This window comes from Octodon degus, unplaced genomic scaffold (genome assembly GCF_000260255.1).
Source record: "Octodon degus isolate 3935 unplaced genomic scaffold, OctDeg1.0 scaffold00233, whole genome shotgun sequence".
Taxonomy (NCBI): Eukaryota; Metazoa; Chordata; class Mammalia; order Rodentia; family Octodontidae; genus Octodon; species Octodon degus.
In genome coordinates, this window is record NW_004524809.1 from 1,288,610 (window position 1) to 1,305,676 (window position 17,067).

Sequence of the window (17,067 nt, forward strand, 5' to 3'; positions counted from 1 at the left end):
AGACAGACAGCTCAGCTGTTATTACCTTGGTTTAGTCTACTATTTTATGTCCACAGGTCATTGTTCAAAGAAAGGAAAAGTGCAGCTGGGCATGTTGGCACATATCTGTAATCTTAGCATTCAGGAGGCTGAGGCAGGAACTAGGAACTCACTACACAAGTGAGTTCAAGGCCAGCCTACACTACATAGTGAGACCCTGTCTCAAAAAAACAAACAACCCCCCCCCGCAAAAAAAAAAAAAAAAAAGAATGCAGGGAAGGAGGAGGAACAGAATATAAATAAACTAATAAATATTTGGATGCAGTGTGTCTCTAAAAGTGTGTTTCTGGTTCTGAACTCGAGCTCTAAAACATCAGACGCTTACAGTTGAAGTTAAGCTGAAACAATGCAAGTGTTTTGTATATTTTATGAAAGTGAAATCTTTTAAAAAAATATTTTATGAAGCCAAGTTTTTCTTCTTAATAAAATGCTAGGCAGACTTAGGTACAGACTCTTCCAAGGAAGAGTAAAATAGAATAAACACAAATACTTTTAATTAGCAGCAAATTAAAAGAAAACAAGAGGCTAGAGTTTAGCTCAGGGGTAGAGCACACACTTAGCATGGGTGAGGCCTGGGTTCGTTCCCCAGCACCAAATCAAACAAACAAAAACCAAGCCAACACCCACAGCTCTCTACCCTGGTGTAATTAGAAAGTCCATCATTTTGTCCTGCAACAATAAGATACAGATGCTTCTAGTTTAATGCTGACTTTTGTTTTTTCACCAGACAGATGAACAGAAGCAAGTGGTGGACAGCTCTTCATTTCTTTTCCCAGTTTAGGGAAAAGGAAAGGCCAGACAGGAAGTGGTGTGCTGCATACCCTTTTCCCAATATACATCCACAGATGAAACTGCAAGTTCATCAATGGAGAAAAATTCATCCCCACAGATTTTATGAGAAGCCACTTAAGGAGGGAGAAAGTTGAATGCTGTCTATGAAGACCTGGAGGAAGAAATCTGGCTCCCCAAGAATGCAACTTTCAGGAACTAAGGTAAGAAAACAGTGAAAAGATTGTTGGGAAGGCCAGAGCTCAGGAGGTCACAGAGCCGCTCCCTAAAGCAGCACACATCTGGTCACCCTATCCACAGAACCTCTTCTGCCCCCAACCTTATGGAGTATGCCATAAACCTCACAACCAGTGAACACTAAGTTGAGCAAAATGAGCACTCAACTCGAGCACTAAGTTGAGCAAAATGCAACCTATACATCACTTCCTTTCTGACCTCCAACAACCTCACCAATAAAATGGGCCATATCCACTTGTGGGTGTCACATGGCTAGATACTGAGGAGCTCTGGAGTTTACAGATGTTGCCAGCATCTGTTGCTGTGCCACTCTTGGTACTCTGCATCAGAGGCCCACATCTACTGGAACCCATCTCTTCTTTCCTGTCTGGCATGTTCAGGGACCACTCTGAGCTGCCTCTGGCCTAGACCTCTCCTGCCTGAACCTCCCCAGTCCTGCAGAGGTGACTGAACCATCTTCCCACTGTCCCCATATCCATACTGGTCACTTCAGTAGGCCTGGCCTGACCTTCTGTGGTTCTCATACCACCATTCACTTGGCAAGGAGTCAGCAAGTATTCGTTGGTTGCTAGATGCTGTGATAAAAAACTAAGAATATTTCATTTTAAAAAATAAACACCTTGGGAGATTTTACATTCCCTTTCCTTCCTGTCCCCCCACAGCTAACAGAGAACCATGATTCGATTTAATTTTATAGTCTCAAAGCATGGAAAACCCCCAAATTCAACACATCACAGCTGTTAGGCTTGCAAGTGAGAAGGGTCAGCTGTAAAAATACATACCCTAGAAAAACAGGCCCTGGGCAAAAGCAAGAGCACCTCTAGAGAGCCCCTGCTCAGGCCATGGGCAGCAGGAAGTCAGCCAGGCCATGCCCTGGCCACAGGCTCTGCCTTCCAATCCGGCCCCCTACCCCCAGAAATCCTTTTGGTCTTGACATTCTCACTCAGACTTGCTCTTGAAAAACTCTTCCAGCCCAATGGGATCCATCCATGGGTCTTACTGTTATCATCATTCAAAGGTACACATGCTGCCAATCAAAGCTTCTGACCCAGCCAGGTAAATAGTATTCTGTTCCCTTTAGAGATGAGAGTATGCTTATTCAATGTGACTGTTTAGTTGGTAAATGAACTCTTAAGGTTGAAATATATCTGAGCCATGCATGATGGTATATGCGTGTAACTACTCTGGGAGGCAGAGGCAGGAGGACCACAAATTCAAGCCTAGCCTAGGCAACTGAGTGACTCAGCAAGACCCTGTCTCAAAATAAAATAGGGCTGGGTGGGTATTTCTATTGGGCTTTATGAAATACTAAAAATGGCCTTCACAGGACTCCAAAAGCTTCAGGTACTGGGAGAAGGACAAACCAGTGCTCCAGGCTGGCTGGCTCACTGGGCTATCTCCGTCAGACCAGTAGGCCCAGGAGGTCCCCTGAGAAGATCTCAGGGATGCAACCTGCATGAGCAGCAGGACCTCTGTGGGGAGGAAGGGCAGGGAGGCAAAGGCACTGAAAGACAGAGGTGACTTTCCATATACCGAGGGACTGGTGCTTAAATAGCACAAAAGGCTCTGCACGTACAAAGGTGCCAAGCTGATGAAAAACCCAAGGCTTAAAATCCTGTGATTTACTGGGGTAATTTGGGCATGACCTGAATTTTCTGTAGCACACAACATTAGACATTTGTCTCATGATAATAATGCTTTGTGTACACAAAACATGTGTGTTCAGAGAAGGATCTGATGAGGATTTAGAGGTTGAGATACCACTGTACGTAAACCATGTTTTCAAACCTCCTAGTGGGAGAGGAAATGCAGGTGTGAACCAGCAAGTGGGGGAGTGAGACAGCAATAAATCACATGTGACAAAAGATAGTCATTGAATCTGGGTGAAAGGAATATGGGTATTCATCCACCTTTAGACCAAATTTTTTTGAGAATTCTGAAACTAAAATATCTTGGGCAGTAGGGTGGGGGGATTATGTGTTAAAAAGGGAAAAAATGAGATCCAGGTTGGGATGTGAATCTTCAAAATGCTTGCTTAAATTTTAAAAAGTAGGCAACACAGCACTCTCATCTTCCTGGAACCCTCCCCTCTGTGGCAATGGCTGACACCTCAACTCCCTGTCTCCTCTCAGAAAACACCATGGGGCGGTTGCTCTGTAAGCTGAGGCACAACAAAATCAGAAGAGACTGGAGTCATAATCTGTACAAAATGTGTGCTTCCCAACAAAGGGCTAATATCCTATGACAGCTGGTCATCACCACAGGCAGAGAGTGCCAGACAAAGGACAGGGAGACAGGAAGCACCCCAACTTGTGTGCTGAGTGAGGGCTAGATGTCTCTCCCTTGCTTTTGAATACCTTCATCCATATGTAAAGCACCTGACCAGTCAGGTCACCATGACAGCAAACATTCATTGGCTCCACAACATTCTCAGCTGTGTGGTCATCATTGCTAAGGCTAGAGGTGTCACTGCCTCCAACAGAAACCTTTGCCCATGAGCAGCCACTCCTCATTTCCTCCAAAGATCCCCATTTTCATACCCCAGTGACCATTTTGGGCATTTCATATAAATGAAGTCTTGCAATAGAGCTCTTATGATGAGTTCAATTTAGCATAGCGTTTCCAAGGTTCATGCATGTTATTATGCATATCAGTGATTCTTTCCTTTTCATCACCAAATAATACTCTACTCCAGTTACTATGGAATAGCACATTTTATTCATTTACTGATCAGCACACCAACAACTGTGTTGCCACTTTTTGATTTTTTTCTACTTTTTGATTATTATGAATAGTCTCATTGCACTTATGAACAAGTTTTTAAATAAAAATTTTAACTACATATAAAATAAAAATTGTACATATTAACAGAGTGCCCTCAGAGGCTTTGATATATACACACACTGTGTGATGTTCAAATCAGGTTAAATACATCTATTTCTCCAAACATTTGTCATTTCCTCATGGCAAAAACATTCAATATCCTTCAAGGGTTCTAAGTTATATCCAAGTTTTTGTGTGCACATATGTTTTGATGTCTCTTGCCTATACATTTAGGACTAGAATCTCTGGGCCACACAGTAACCATGCATTTAACATTATAAGAAACTGCCAAAAGTAGCTGTAGAATTTTACATTCCCACCAGGAATGAGGGTCCTAATTTCTCTCACTTGCCAACACTTACAATTGGTCATTATTTTTATTTTAGCCACCTTACTTCTTTAGGCAAAGGCCTGCTTGAATCCACTGCCCTTTGAGGGGATAGGGGTAATGAAGGTTGAATCCAGAACTTCACACATGCAAAAGATGTACTCCACCACTCAGCCACCTCTCCAGCCTTGCCTATTATCCTATTATTCAATTAATTTGTATGTCTCTGTCAATGAATTCTAACAATTCTCCACATGCCTCATCCCATAAGAGACACGATTTGCAAAAAGCTATATTTTTCCCATTCTGTGGGTTGATTTTTTTTTTTTTTTTTTTTTGGTCTTTTTGAGACAGGGTCTCATTATGCAGTTCAGGTTGGCCTTGAGCTTACTTTGTAGCCCAGGCTGGTCTCAAACTTGATATGATCCTTCTGTGTCAGCCTCCCCAGTGCTGGGATTACAAGCATGTGCCATCAGGCCTGGCTGTCATTTTCTTAATAATGTCTTTTGAACACTTTGTTCAGAGTTTTAATTTCTTTCTTTCTTTTTAAAGACAGGGTCTCACTACTAATTTCAGGCTGGCCTTGAACTTGCTTATGTAGACCAGGCTGGCCTTAATCCTCCCGCCTCAGCTTCCTGAGCGCTGGGATTACAGGTATGCATACTATGCTTGGCCTAAAGTTTTAAATCTCAACGCAGTTCAATTTATCTGTTTTTTGCTTCTTGTTAAGTGTTTTCTTATTTAACCATTCATGGTAACTGTGGAGACAGAGAATTATTAATCGTGTCCTACAAATGAGGATGAAGGCCAGTGAGGTTCAATAAATGACCTCAGTCTCATACACAGTCATGGCACGAGGTCCTGCTAAGTACAGCCTCCACAGCTGAGTACAAGCAGCCTTGGGCACAGCTGAGGGCAGGAACACGGGCTTTCCAACCAGGCCAGGGACCTTACTACTTGTACACTCTCAAGGATCATCTTGCAGTGTAGCTGATTTTTGAAGAAACTCCTTAGGCATTAAGCATTCAACTGTCTAAGGTTGCCATCATTACTCAAAATAAGGGGGTGTTGGTGCTCATTTTTAGAAGCTGCACTGAGAATTAGAGCACAGTAATTTTATCAAATGCTATTAGGAGCCATGATTGAAACATAGTCAATGTTTCAATTTAAAACTTATTATACTAAAGGAAACATTATCATTAATCTCCCTGAAAAAAACCTCCCTTCACTTCAAACCTACTGATCTCATTGCCACTGTCCTTGACACTCTCCAAAGCAGTTCTGGAAGTCCTTCTCCCTGGGTGTCTTTTAATTGTGCTTTCTTGGCTGCCTTGACATCCTGAACGTATTCAAAATATTGGCTATTTCATGGTCACTTTTGGAGAAGAGCCAGAAGTCACACAGCATTGTACGTGGTAAAGAGGTGGGTGGAGACATGCTGGATTTTTATGAGCCTACTGTTCTGTTGGATGGTCCTAGGCATCAGCAGGTATAGTATTTTTTAATCACAATTGGTAAAGATCCTCATGAAAGAAGACTTCTAGAATTGATTCAGGAAGTGGCAACAATGATGAGATAGGTGTGTTTCAAGCAAGGGTGATAAAGACTTTTATTGTAATAAGTTTAAAAAATTTAAACATTCACCATATATTCTACCACACCTGGTATGGCCAGTGTGAGCTTGCCTTTATGAAGAAGCCAAAAGTCCTGGGCACCAACTCTGAAGACTGAGCCAAGCTGTCGGCCATATCGTATCACGGTGCATTTAAGTATTCAGTACCACTGCACACCAATCAATAAAAAGCATAGGAAACCTCTGAAACTTCAAAGTAGATACTAAAAGATATCCAGTCTTAAAAAGTACCCAAAATGTTTCTAGCCATGGCAGGCAGAAACAGATACCAGAGGATAGTAATGTATAAAAGATGATCACTTTGATACATTTTAAAACACTTCTATAGGGAGCCAGCCCCAACCCCAGGAGTGCTGAGCTGGCCACAGTCCAGGCGTGGTGGCACACACCTGTAATCCCAGCACTGTGGAGGCTGAAAGCAGGATCAGCATGACCCTAAACTATGTAGCGAGTCCCTATAACAACAAAATATATTAAAATATAAAAGACCAAAAACAAAACAAAACAAAAAAACCCCTCCTCTAAAAAATTATCCATCTTTTTCCTTCTTGGTTCTATCTAGTGATACTGAGCTACAAAGGATTTCACACGTGGTTCAACCCTCTCATTTTGGTGGGGAAACTGCCACAGAGAACACTAAAATTCTGACCACAGCCAAAGTTACTGACCAGAGCCAAGATTACTTGCAAGAACTTCAGCAGAACCTGGACTAGAACTGAAGTGGCCCCAGTTGCCATGTTTTGATCCTAATATTCACTGTTTTTGCTTGGCCTTCAGTGTTTATGGTTTCTCCTTTCTCTCTCCCGCAGGCCTCCAAGTGGACCATGCCATCCAAGACTCCTTTTCTGCCGGAGGTTGGGGGGGGGGGGATGTGCTCAGACTTCACTACCTCATCTCCAACGGGATCCTTCCCTAATGCCAGCTTATCTAAACATCTCAAATGCCTGCAGATGACTCTGACAGCAAATAAAAGGGACCCGTTTTATAAAGGGAGTACTGAATGAGGTACTGCCAAGCTTCATTCCAAAAGCCAGGCTCTGGCGTCCAACCTAAGAAGTAGATGGCTTTCTGCCTGATGTTTCTGCCTTTCCTCCCTCTTTTAGGAGAGAGGGCCAAGGCTGCGTCTTGAGGGACTGTTTCACAAGGAAAAACCAGGGCAGGGCAAGTTTTGGGAAGGGCCTGCACAGGTTGGAAGGGAGTGAGCTGAGGATTCTGGGAAAGAGAGCTGGACTCACTGCAGGCTGGGTCAGTTCCCAGGGCGATCTGGTCTCTCTCGGCTGGAAACCGGGCTGAGTGCTGACATGGGGGTTTCCCACAGCTTCTACTGGCCTCCAAAGGCATATTTGTCATCGGAGGCGCTTGATGAGGCGGTACATAAATATCTGACTGTTATTAAATACAAAACAAAACAAAAAGAATATTCCACGGGAACCAAATCAAAACCAGCTGTGAGGAGGAGAGGCCAAAGCCTCAGTATAAGAGCAAAAGTCCTGGCAGAAACACTTGCTAACTGTGTTATTTACTTGGCTGCACAGGATCTGTGGTGCCATCAAGCCATCTACCACATGACTGAAGTGTTCTCATCCAGCGTCTTTGCTATGCAAGAAACAGGCATTCTACTCCCTGGGATTCCAGTTCTACAGTGGATGAGTCAGAGGTGGAACTTTAATTCAGGACTGACCCGTCAGCTCAGCCTGTTCATGTGTGCCAGACTGAATACTATCTTACAACCTAAGTTGTAAAACTTTCCTTTTAAACGATCATTTACAAATCTACAGATCTGCAGATCTGTTTTGCATAAACTTCACCAAAATGCAAATTACCCTGCGGGAGTGCTGCCAATGCAACTCAGAAATCACAACTGTATGATACACATCAAATGCTGGCAATGGAGTCAGGGCAAGGGAAGACAATAAAGCTGAAGGTCAGACCTGGAATCATGGAACTCACAAACTTCCAAAACTAAGGAGGGACACTGGGTTAGGAGGCTGGGAATGTGGACTTCTCAAGGACATACCAATATGGCTCCAGGAAACACTTCTTTCTCCTTAGACTGAATTTGAAAGTATTTTGGCATTTCTCACAGTACATTGCTGAACCACATTTAGAACAAAGTAAATACATCCAAACCATAAGTACTCTTGTCACAAGAGGAGGAAAAAACCCCAAGAGGATAAATTGTAGCAAACTGTATGAAACATGGCTAATGCATTTACATGTTTTAAATTGAGCATTTCCTCAACAATGCAGTCATTTTTATTAGTCCACGCTTGCAGAACATAATCACTACATTCCTTGTGGGGAGTTGGTGCATGTACATGACACATCTTAATTCCTTTTCTCATCCCCTTTCCCTCCTCTCCCTCCTGCCCTCTACGTCTTGGTCCCCTTTCCATCTGACAAAACCTAGTTCTCTACTTCCTATGATCTGTTTTTATTTTTTTCTTTATTTATATTTAGGGTTTTACATATAAGAAAAACTGCATGGTTTCTTTCTTTCTTTTTTTTTTTTTTTTGTGGAACTAGGGATTGAATTCAGGCCCTTGCTCTTGCCAGGCAAGCACTTATTCTACTGAGCTATCTCCCTGGCCCCAAAACTACATGGTATTTAAGCCTGTCTGATTCATTTCACTTAACAACATTAAGGTCTCAAGGTGTATCCATTTTCCTACAGATGAATCAAGTTTATCTTTCTTTATGGCAGTGTAGTACTCCACTGTGTATAAATGTCACATTTTCTTTATCTGTTTATCTGCTAATGGACATTCAGTCTGCTCTCAAGATTTAGCTTTTTAGGGCTTGTGTCTGGATGTCCCCAAAACCTCATGCAGCCATAGGAGGGCTTGCTTTTTACAGGTGGACAGATCAAGAGTATGTGGTGCTAGGATCAAAGGGTATGATTGCTAAATCAGTCCACTCATGGGTTTGGCACAATTCTGGCTAGAATGAAGGGTGTGAGTGCTACACTCCCCCTAGGGTGGATGGCCTGCCTGAAATGTGAGGGACATAAAGAGAGCTACTGTGCTTGTGCCTGCCTGCTCTGCTGTGGACTGTCTCTCCTCTGCACTGCCTCTCTGCCGCACCACTCTGTCCTGGAGACGGCTGACTGTGGGCTGAAACCTGCATAAATGATGAGACAATGAGCATTTCTTCCCTTAATTTTGGGTGTGAGGGATTTCGTCTCAGCAATAAGAAAAATAACCAAGACAACATGGGTGTGCATGTATCACTCTAATGTGATGGCTTTAACTCTTTTTGGGAAGATATCTACAAGAAGAATAGCTGGGTAAAATGGAATTTCTAGTTTCAATTTTTTGAGGAATCTCCATCCTGGTTTCCATAGTGGTTGTACTACTTTACATTCCCACCAACAGTGTTAACGGCAATTCAAAAATGCTTGTTGAGCTCCCGAGTACAGCCATGTTTCAGACACCCTTTGGTCATCAACTTTAAGGACATTTCTTTGGGTTCCAGATTGGAATATGGAGTTAGGGTCAATCACCAAATATCCCACTGTATTCTCAGTTTGGGCTCTGAAAGTAAAGATAAGAATTCCTGAAGTTACATGGCCACCTTTGAAGTGGGGAGAAGCTGAGCAGAGCCTTTTCTCTGAGGAGCCTTCTACATCCCTTGGGGAGAGGGTAGCTGTTATTTAGCAGCCAGATGGGCTATAGACAAAGAATATGGTGTCTGGATAAGGCCCCTTCTTTGTGAGAGTAATAGGAGCAAAGTCAAATGGCACTTCTGTGGTATTTTACTTTTTTAAACCTGTAGTTTGAGATTAAATTAATCTAACATACTTTTTGTTTGTTTGTTCGTTTGTTTGTTTTTGCACACAAGAGTTAAGACTGGCCTCCAATCCACAGGGATCCTCTTGCCTTAGGCTCCAGGGCTGGGACTGCAGGCAGGCATATATCACATGCCCAGCCTTTACTACATATATTTCTCATTTAAAGTTTTAAAAACTGCATTCTAGCTCTATAGTCTCTTGATGTGGTAAACTGAAAAGAGTAATTCTCCTTTATCCAGTGCTATCAATTTACCAGACCTTTGCATTGGAGCTCCAGCCCCATCCTCATCCTCATCCAGCCATCCTCACTCTCCTGCTCCATCACCCCAGCTCACTTCCCCCCTACCCCCACAAGCTTGGTCCTTTAGATCTGGTCCCCACTTTGTGTCTCAATTCCTCTGCTCACAGAAATTCCTCTGATCATATGACCCTTAATCTCAATAGCAATGTGACCACATCTAGCGCCCATATCCAATTGCAGCCATGTTGGGGTATGTGATGGGGCAGGAGGTGGGCACACAAAGCTGGCTTATACCAGTTGGCCTCACTAATCCGGATGTGTCTTTCCAGCCCATTATGGTGCCCCTTGCTGTGAAAATAAAGGTACCTGCTGTCTCTAATAGGGCTCTGCTTTGCACTCTTCCTTCACAAAGGAACTGTAATTTAGGGGAGACAGTCTAATGAATGTAGGTGCTGAGAAACTTCAATACTATCAGAGCTTTTCTTAAATCAAAATAATTACCTTGCCGAGCATGGTGGCACATGTCTGTAATCTCAGCACCTTGGAGGCTGAGGCAGGAGGATTGCCACAAGTTCAACACCAGCGTGGGCTACATAGTGAGTTCGGGGCAGCCTGAACTATGCAGAAAGACCCTATCTCAAAAAACAAAAAAACAAAACAAACAACAACAACAAAACCCAACCCAAAACAAAACGAAAGAATTATTTTGCTATAACGTGGAGGAAGCCTGAAAATAGCATGCTAAGTGAAAGACATGAGACATAAAGGTCACACTATCATACTATTTGTGTAATGTGCCCAGGAGAGGTAAACCTATAGACAGAATGGAGACTGGTGCTTGCCAAAGATAGTGATACAGGTAGCAGGACTCTGAGTATACTAAAAAACACTGAACTACACAGTTTACAAAATGATGAGGTTTCTCATGAATTATAACTTCAAGCCATGATTCTGATACCCAGAGATGACTAAGCCTTGGAGCTGAATTCAGTGAGAAGGCCCCAGGCCTCTGGTGCTGCCCCCATTCAACTCTGATTTTTAAACAGAGTTTACTGGTCCTTTAACTGAGGGCAGCTTCTGTTCTCTCCCAGGAGTTTTCCTTGCTTTCCTGTCCCTGGGCAGGAGGAGCAGTTGCCTTCTCAGCACTTGATACATAAAAGACAAACATTCTTAGCGACACCTGTACTCACTTTTATATCTGTTTCTTACACTGGACTAAGCCCACAAGGGTCAGTGTCACAAGGGTCACTGACACTGAGTTCACTTACTAGCACAGTGTCCAGTGCCAGGCTTTCAAAAGATTCTCAGTAATTATTTTTTAATGTATACTCAGGGCTCTTGGCTAGATCACATGAAGCCCTAGGTGTGTACCCCAGCACACTAGGTATGCCTACCAGCTATAGAGTACTGTCATATATGACCATCTAGTTGAAAGGTCTGCATATCTGTTGACATTTTTACAAGTCCAATGTTAACTAATGAAAGCAATTAATCCAAATCAAAAACTAATTTAACATCCCGATTGCACTGCTAGAAAATAAGCTGGGAGTTTTCTACATAGAATGATTTCATATTTTTATACTGAACTGTAAATACACTAGAAATCAAGCATATAAATCAAAACAGTCTACATAAGCACACACATTTTCTACAGGGATATAACATGGGTTAAGTAGGACAATCATATTTGTTGCTATGAGATCCTCTGATAAGTACTGTATTCTGGCTTTTCTCTTATAATAGTCCTATTTAGAACTTTTTAAGGAACAGACCCTTTCTAAACAGGGGAAAAACCCAAATACCTATAAGAGTTTTTAACTTTAGAGCATCAAATAAATGTAGAATATCTTTGACAGTATCTTTGAGCCAGCAACTGAGAGCCATGTCTGTCTCCATCTGTGTCCTTAAGAAAGGAACTGTGGACTAAGGTATAGGTTTAGAAGAAAGAACTTTTTATGTATATGTGAAATGGGTGTGATTAGGGTGTGGTCAAAGCTGGTTGGGGAGTAGGCATGACAGGTTAACTACAAGATCCCCCATCCATGTGCAGATCAGTTAGAGCTCATCTCAGCCTAGAGCTCACGTCAGCCTGAGACTTGGGATCACAGCACCGCCTTGTAGGACCAGGATATAGACGTTCTCTTGGTTTCCAGATTTAGACAGTATAAAAGAAAGGCTGCCATGAGGAGCTGGTGCTATCATAACTTTCCACGATAGCCCAGGCTGTGTTTCCTAGATACGGCATGTACTTTTATCTTTGCTCTCTGCCTCTTTTTGTATTAACTCAGTTCAAGCTTGCTCTTCAGAGCCAGTTACTCTCCCAACTTTCATTTTGGTTTTGTGAATAAACTTTGACACTGCTTTTGGCTTATTTCACTCAATTCTTTGTTCAAGGCAAGAAGAACCTGGACTCCAACTCCAGAAGGAGAAGCAGGCAACCCACAGCCTGGTAGTGTTTACCTGGACAGCCACCATTTAGAACAAGCTACCTGATAAGCTACAAGTGATAATGAGGATTGAGCCTTGTGTCTTCACACAGAGCTACATCCCCAGCTGTTTTTATTTTTTGTTTTGACACAGAGTCTCACAAAGACTCCAAATTGCTCAGGATGGGCTCTAACTTGTGATCATCCTGCCCTGGGCTCCCAGAGTGCTGGGATTATAGGAATGAGAAGCCATCACATAGGGCTGAGTTTCTTGTCACAGAATTTTTTGTTTTACTGTTTTTTAAGACAGGGTCTCACTAGGAAGTTCAGGCTGACTTGAACTCATTATGTAGTCCACGCTGACTGAACTCTTGGCAATCCTCCTGCTCAGCCTCCTGAGTGCTGTGATTACAGGCACACACTACTATGCCTGGGACAGAAGTTTTGTTATTTCCCCAGTGTCAGGGATTCCCTAGGGCCTTACACATGCCAGGCAAATATCGAACCATTAAACTATATTCCAGCCCTTCACAGATTTTTATGCCTTCAAATTTTGTATCAAGTACATTATCTATGAAATTTGATTCTCAGCTCCAGCTAGACATCATTATTAAAGAATGTGGGCCTAGACTTGCCAGATCTAATACTTTCAAAGAAGTTGGAAAAGGAAAAATTAAGATTTTTATGCAAAATTTATGATTTTTAAATAGACCAGGCCAAAAGCACTATTGTCGCAAGCCATTATTTAGCTCATAGGCCAAACAGTTTACCATCTCTAATCTGAAACCTGATGTGTGACTTATGATTTCAAAACTATAAATATAACTTCTTGGAGGAAAACTTAAGGCTTGTAGATGAACCTGTGCCCTTCCTTCCCACCATCCGTTTAGTCATAATTGCTCCCTTAAACTTGCCATTTCAGAACCTTCAAAAAGGCTGTCAACATTTGACCAACCAAAATGCAAGATGTACTAGGTTTGATCAAGGATTCTGCCCATTATCCTAGCAACTTCTCTGTTTGAAAGACAGAAATGTGGTCACTTTTAAATTGCAATGCTTCTAGCCAACTGGCCAGGGTTATGTAGATGATTTCTAGCTGGATGGCAAAACTCCCCCAAGCCACTCATCAAATGATTGCATGGTGGAAGAGAGCTCCAAATTACTTCTCCTATACCACCAGGCAGGGTGGTGAGTACCCCACTGCTCACAAGACCAGAGGCCCAAACACCATAGAAACCCTGAAAATCTCAGTCACTCTCTCTCGGCGTGCAGAGAAGGCTTTATCTCTTAAAACTGAAGATAAAATGTAGACATGATATCTTGTTTAAACAATATTAGGACAAAGCTTTCTTTTCAATGAACTAAGAGAAAGTAGCTGTATATCTTGTCCTCTGAATAACTACTATGAAGACAACAATATGCAATGCATTAATTATTATAACTGTCCTACTAACCTATTTTGAAACTGTTTGTTATTTTGTTCTTTTTCTCATTAAAATAAATAAATAAATAAATAAAATAAAAATGAAGATAAGAGACTCCCTGGCCTCTAGTCACGCACTGTTATTGGAAGGCTGCATCTGCTTAATGCCCAGAGAATATCAAAACAAACTGTACAAAAATAGATTTCAGTTCTAAGTCTAGGTTAGAGGTATGCTACCTGCTTCCTCAGTGTGTCTGAAAGTCTCACCCTCCTCCTCTTTTTGCTCAATACTCCAAAGGAGTTAGAGTCCAACTCTATCCCTACCAACAGCAGCCCACACACCACTGGCTGAAGATGCACAGCCTGCAGGGTGTTCCTAGAGGAAAAGAGTGACCAATGGCCCTCCCACAGGACACAGAGGTCAAGGATTTCCTATGCAGAAATACCACCAAGGGCCACATCTCAACCAACAGCTTCTTCATTCAATGACAAGAAGGAAAAGATGACACCTTATGAGATGTCAATCTCACTCTCATTACCCAGTCTGAGGGGGAACTGTATATTCAACCAACAGATCTAAACAGCTCCAACCCTATGCACATCATCCCCTCTTTTTAAAAAAGGTGAGCATTTGGGAAAACAAAATAAGCTAGGTTTTGGACTCACTTTTTTTTGGAAAAAATGTCACCATGATCCAGGAAGTGAAGACATTTAAAATATTTTGAGAAAAATGCTATTGCTCCCTAGCTGTGACTGTGGCAGCCCTTCCCTGGTTGAGTTCATTGCCAAGAAGACTGACCAAACCATGAGACACAAGCCAGGCACACTGTTGCTAAAGAGCATGAGCAGAACCTGGTACCTGCAGTGCCCTGCATGTCATGTGCGGAGATCAGAGCCAGCTCTCTCCAATGGCCACCTCTCTCCAATGGCCATACTCGGTTCCCATTCAGCAAGGACAAGTGCACGTGATCCAGTCACCTGCACTTCCTCTAGCAGCACACCTGAGCCTAGGGACCAGAAGGACAGCAATCTACACACACACCAGTGTCCAGCAAATGCGGAAGGTTCTCTTCTGTAATAACCAGCAGACTTATTTAATGATTTGTGCTTTCTTCTTTTTCTGTAAGAATGAATACCAAGTAGGTTTTGGGCCTCAACCCTAAGCACTCTCTGTGCTCTCACCTCAGCAGCCTGCGTCTCCTGATGCAGCAACGTAAGGCCAGTCAAGTCTTCTAAGAAGGAATGTGAAGAGTTAAACACCTTTGCCAGGAAATTAAATCCTTCTTGTTCATATTGATCAAGTACCTGTAAAATATATGTATTCTTAGAAAGGAGGCTATAGATTTTAAATGCATACCAAAGACTTTTATTTCTAATAAGCATTTTTCAAAAAAGAAATTAAAATTAGAATTAAGTATAGGATAATAATACAACCCGCTAAGTACAAAACTTGAAGAGTTTATTATTCCCCTTTCTTCCTTATTTTCCTCGGAAATATAATAATATCATCTTCCAATTCAGATGCCAGTTTTTCTCAAATAAAATGAGTTACATGCAAATTCACTAATAATTTTAAAAGAATTGAGGTTAGTGATTTTAAAGTTTACTTGTTAGAAAAGAAATAGCAGGTAAGGGATGAGCCAAGACAAAATAAAAAAGAATCAAAGGAAAGGAAGGGACAAAAGGTTTTGTTACAAATGTGATATACCAGCTAGCCAAATGTTTTTTAAACGTAATTTTTAAAATGGAAAAATAAATGTTAATAGGCACTTCACAAATGAACATATCCAAAGTGCCAAAAAAAAACAAATGAAAATGTTCTCAATGTCAAATATCATCAGATAAATGGAAAACTAAAACCACAATGAAATATAGCACATCTCCAACTTATGAACAAGTTCTATTCCAGGAGAACATTTGTAAGCCAGAGTCATTCATAAGTCTGACAAAGTGAGTATTATACTATATTTTCACTTTTGTTTCTGTGGTTATTCCTTTGTGCTTCCTAGAAGTTTCCTCCATTACTTTTCCTCTTTCTAAACATCCTGGGACCACACTATGGCACTGTGCAGTGAGCGCACAGTAGCACAACTGTGACAGTGTCAGGCAGATAGGTGAGCGACTTCCAAGATCTGTTTTTATCTACAAATGTGTAACATGAGGTCTCTTCATATCTGTGAAAGTTTGCAACTTGAATGTTTGTAAACTGGGGACTTGTATAGCTTTGAACCTTCCCAAAAGTCTAAAATGAAAAGACAAACTAATTTTAAAAAGGGAAAGTTTTGCTCTGTGTATTGTGTTACCTTTTACAGAATAAAAGAATTATATATTAAAAACCAAAATTGTATGAAGGTAACAGACAACCAGGACTTTCATGCAAATACAAAATGAGCCCATCATTTCAGAACTTTAACATTTATATGCCTGATGATCCTTCAATTCTAGATATACACACAACCAAACTGTGTGTATATGCATACCAGAAGACATAACCATGAGCACAGCATATCTACCTATAGTAACACTATTTGTGAGAGCCCCAAATTAGAGGTTACTTAAGTGTCCATCATGGTGAAATGAAAGTATTATTGTATATTCATGCAACAGAATACTATATAGCAGTGACAGTGAACTTTTTAGAGCTTTCAAGGATAACAAACTGCCAGGTGTGGTATGCATGCCATAGGTTCACCACCACTGTTATATAGTACTGCAAAGTACATCTACACTCTTCCAACAAGAGTGTAGATGAGAAGGAAGAAGTAGGATCTGTAGTATAATGACATTTATATAAAGGTTAAAAAACAATAAGGCAAAATGAATCTATGATGTTAGGATTCAAGACAGCAATGACCTGTGGGGGAGATTATAACTAGAAGAGAACACTAGGGATGTTCAACATACTATTTGCTTCTTTATCTGGGTACTGGCCATATAAGGTGCATGTTTTAAGAATTCATCAAGGTGAGCACTTAAATTTGTGTAAATTTTCTGTATCTATGCTGTCTTTCATAAAAGAGGACAAGAGAAAAGGCAAAAGGTCTTGAATAAATAAATAAATAATAAAACTAAAGAGTTCTTAGAAGCAAACAAAAAAATAATGGGCACATTTAGAGATCAATGAACTATAAACTGTAGAAAGTAAACAGTAAACCAGAACTCAGAAGAAATAGGTAAAATTTTAAAAAGATAGCAGGGCAGCTGGTGAGATAGCTCAGTGGTCTAAAGCACTGACTTAGGAAAGCTTAGGCAGGTGCAGGGGACCACGGTTTGATTCCCAGCACCACATGCAGTGCCAGCCCCACCCTCAGGATGGGTTGAGCGGGCCAAAAAAAAAA

General features: G+C 41.5%; 1 protein-coding gene across 4 annotated transcripts in view; it reads right to left on the reverse strand.

The window, feature by feature from the left end:
• Positions 1–17,067, reverse strand: part of Atg7 (autophagy related 7) — a 293,132-nt gene that overhangs the window by 98,308 nt on the left and 177,757 nt on the right. For all 4 annotated transcript variants that reach the window (XM_023705916.1, XM_023705915.1, XM_023705914.1 and 1 more), the window contains exon 18: positions 14,912–15,034. In XM_023705916.1, the coding sequence (XP_023561684.1) occupies positions 14,912–15,034 (123 nt within the window). The remainder of the gene's footprint in view (positions 1–14,911; positions 15,035–17,067) is intronic.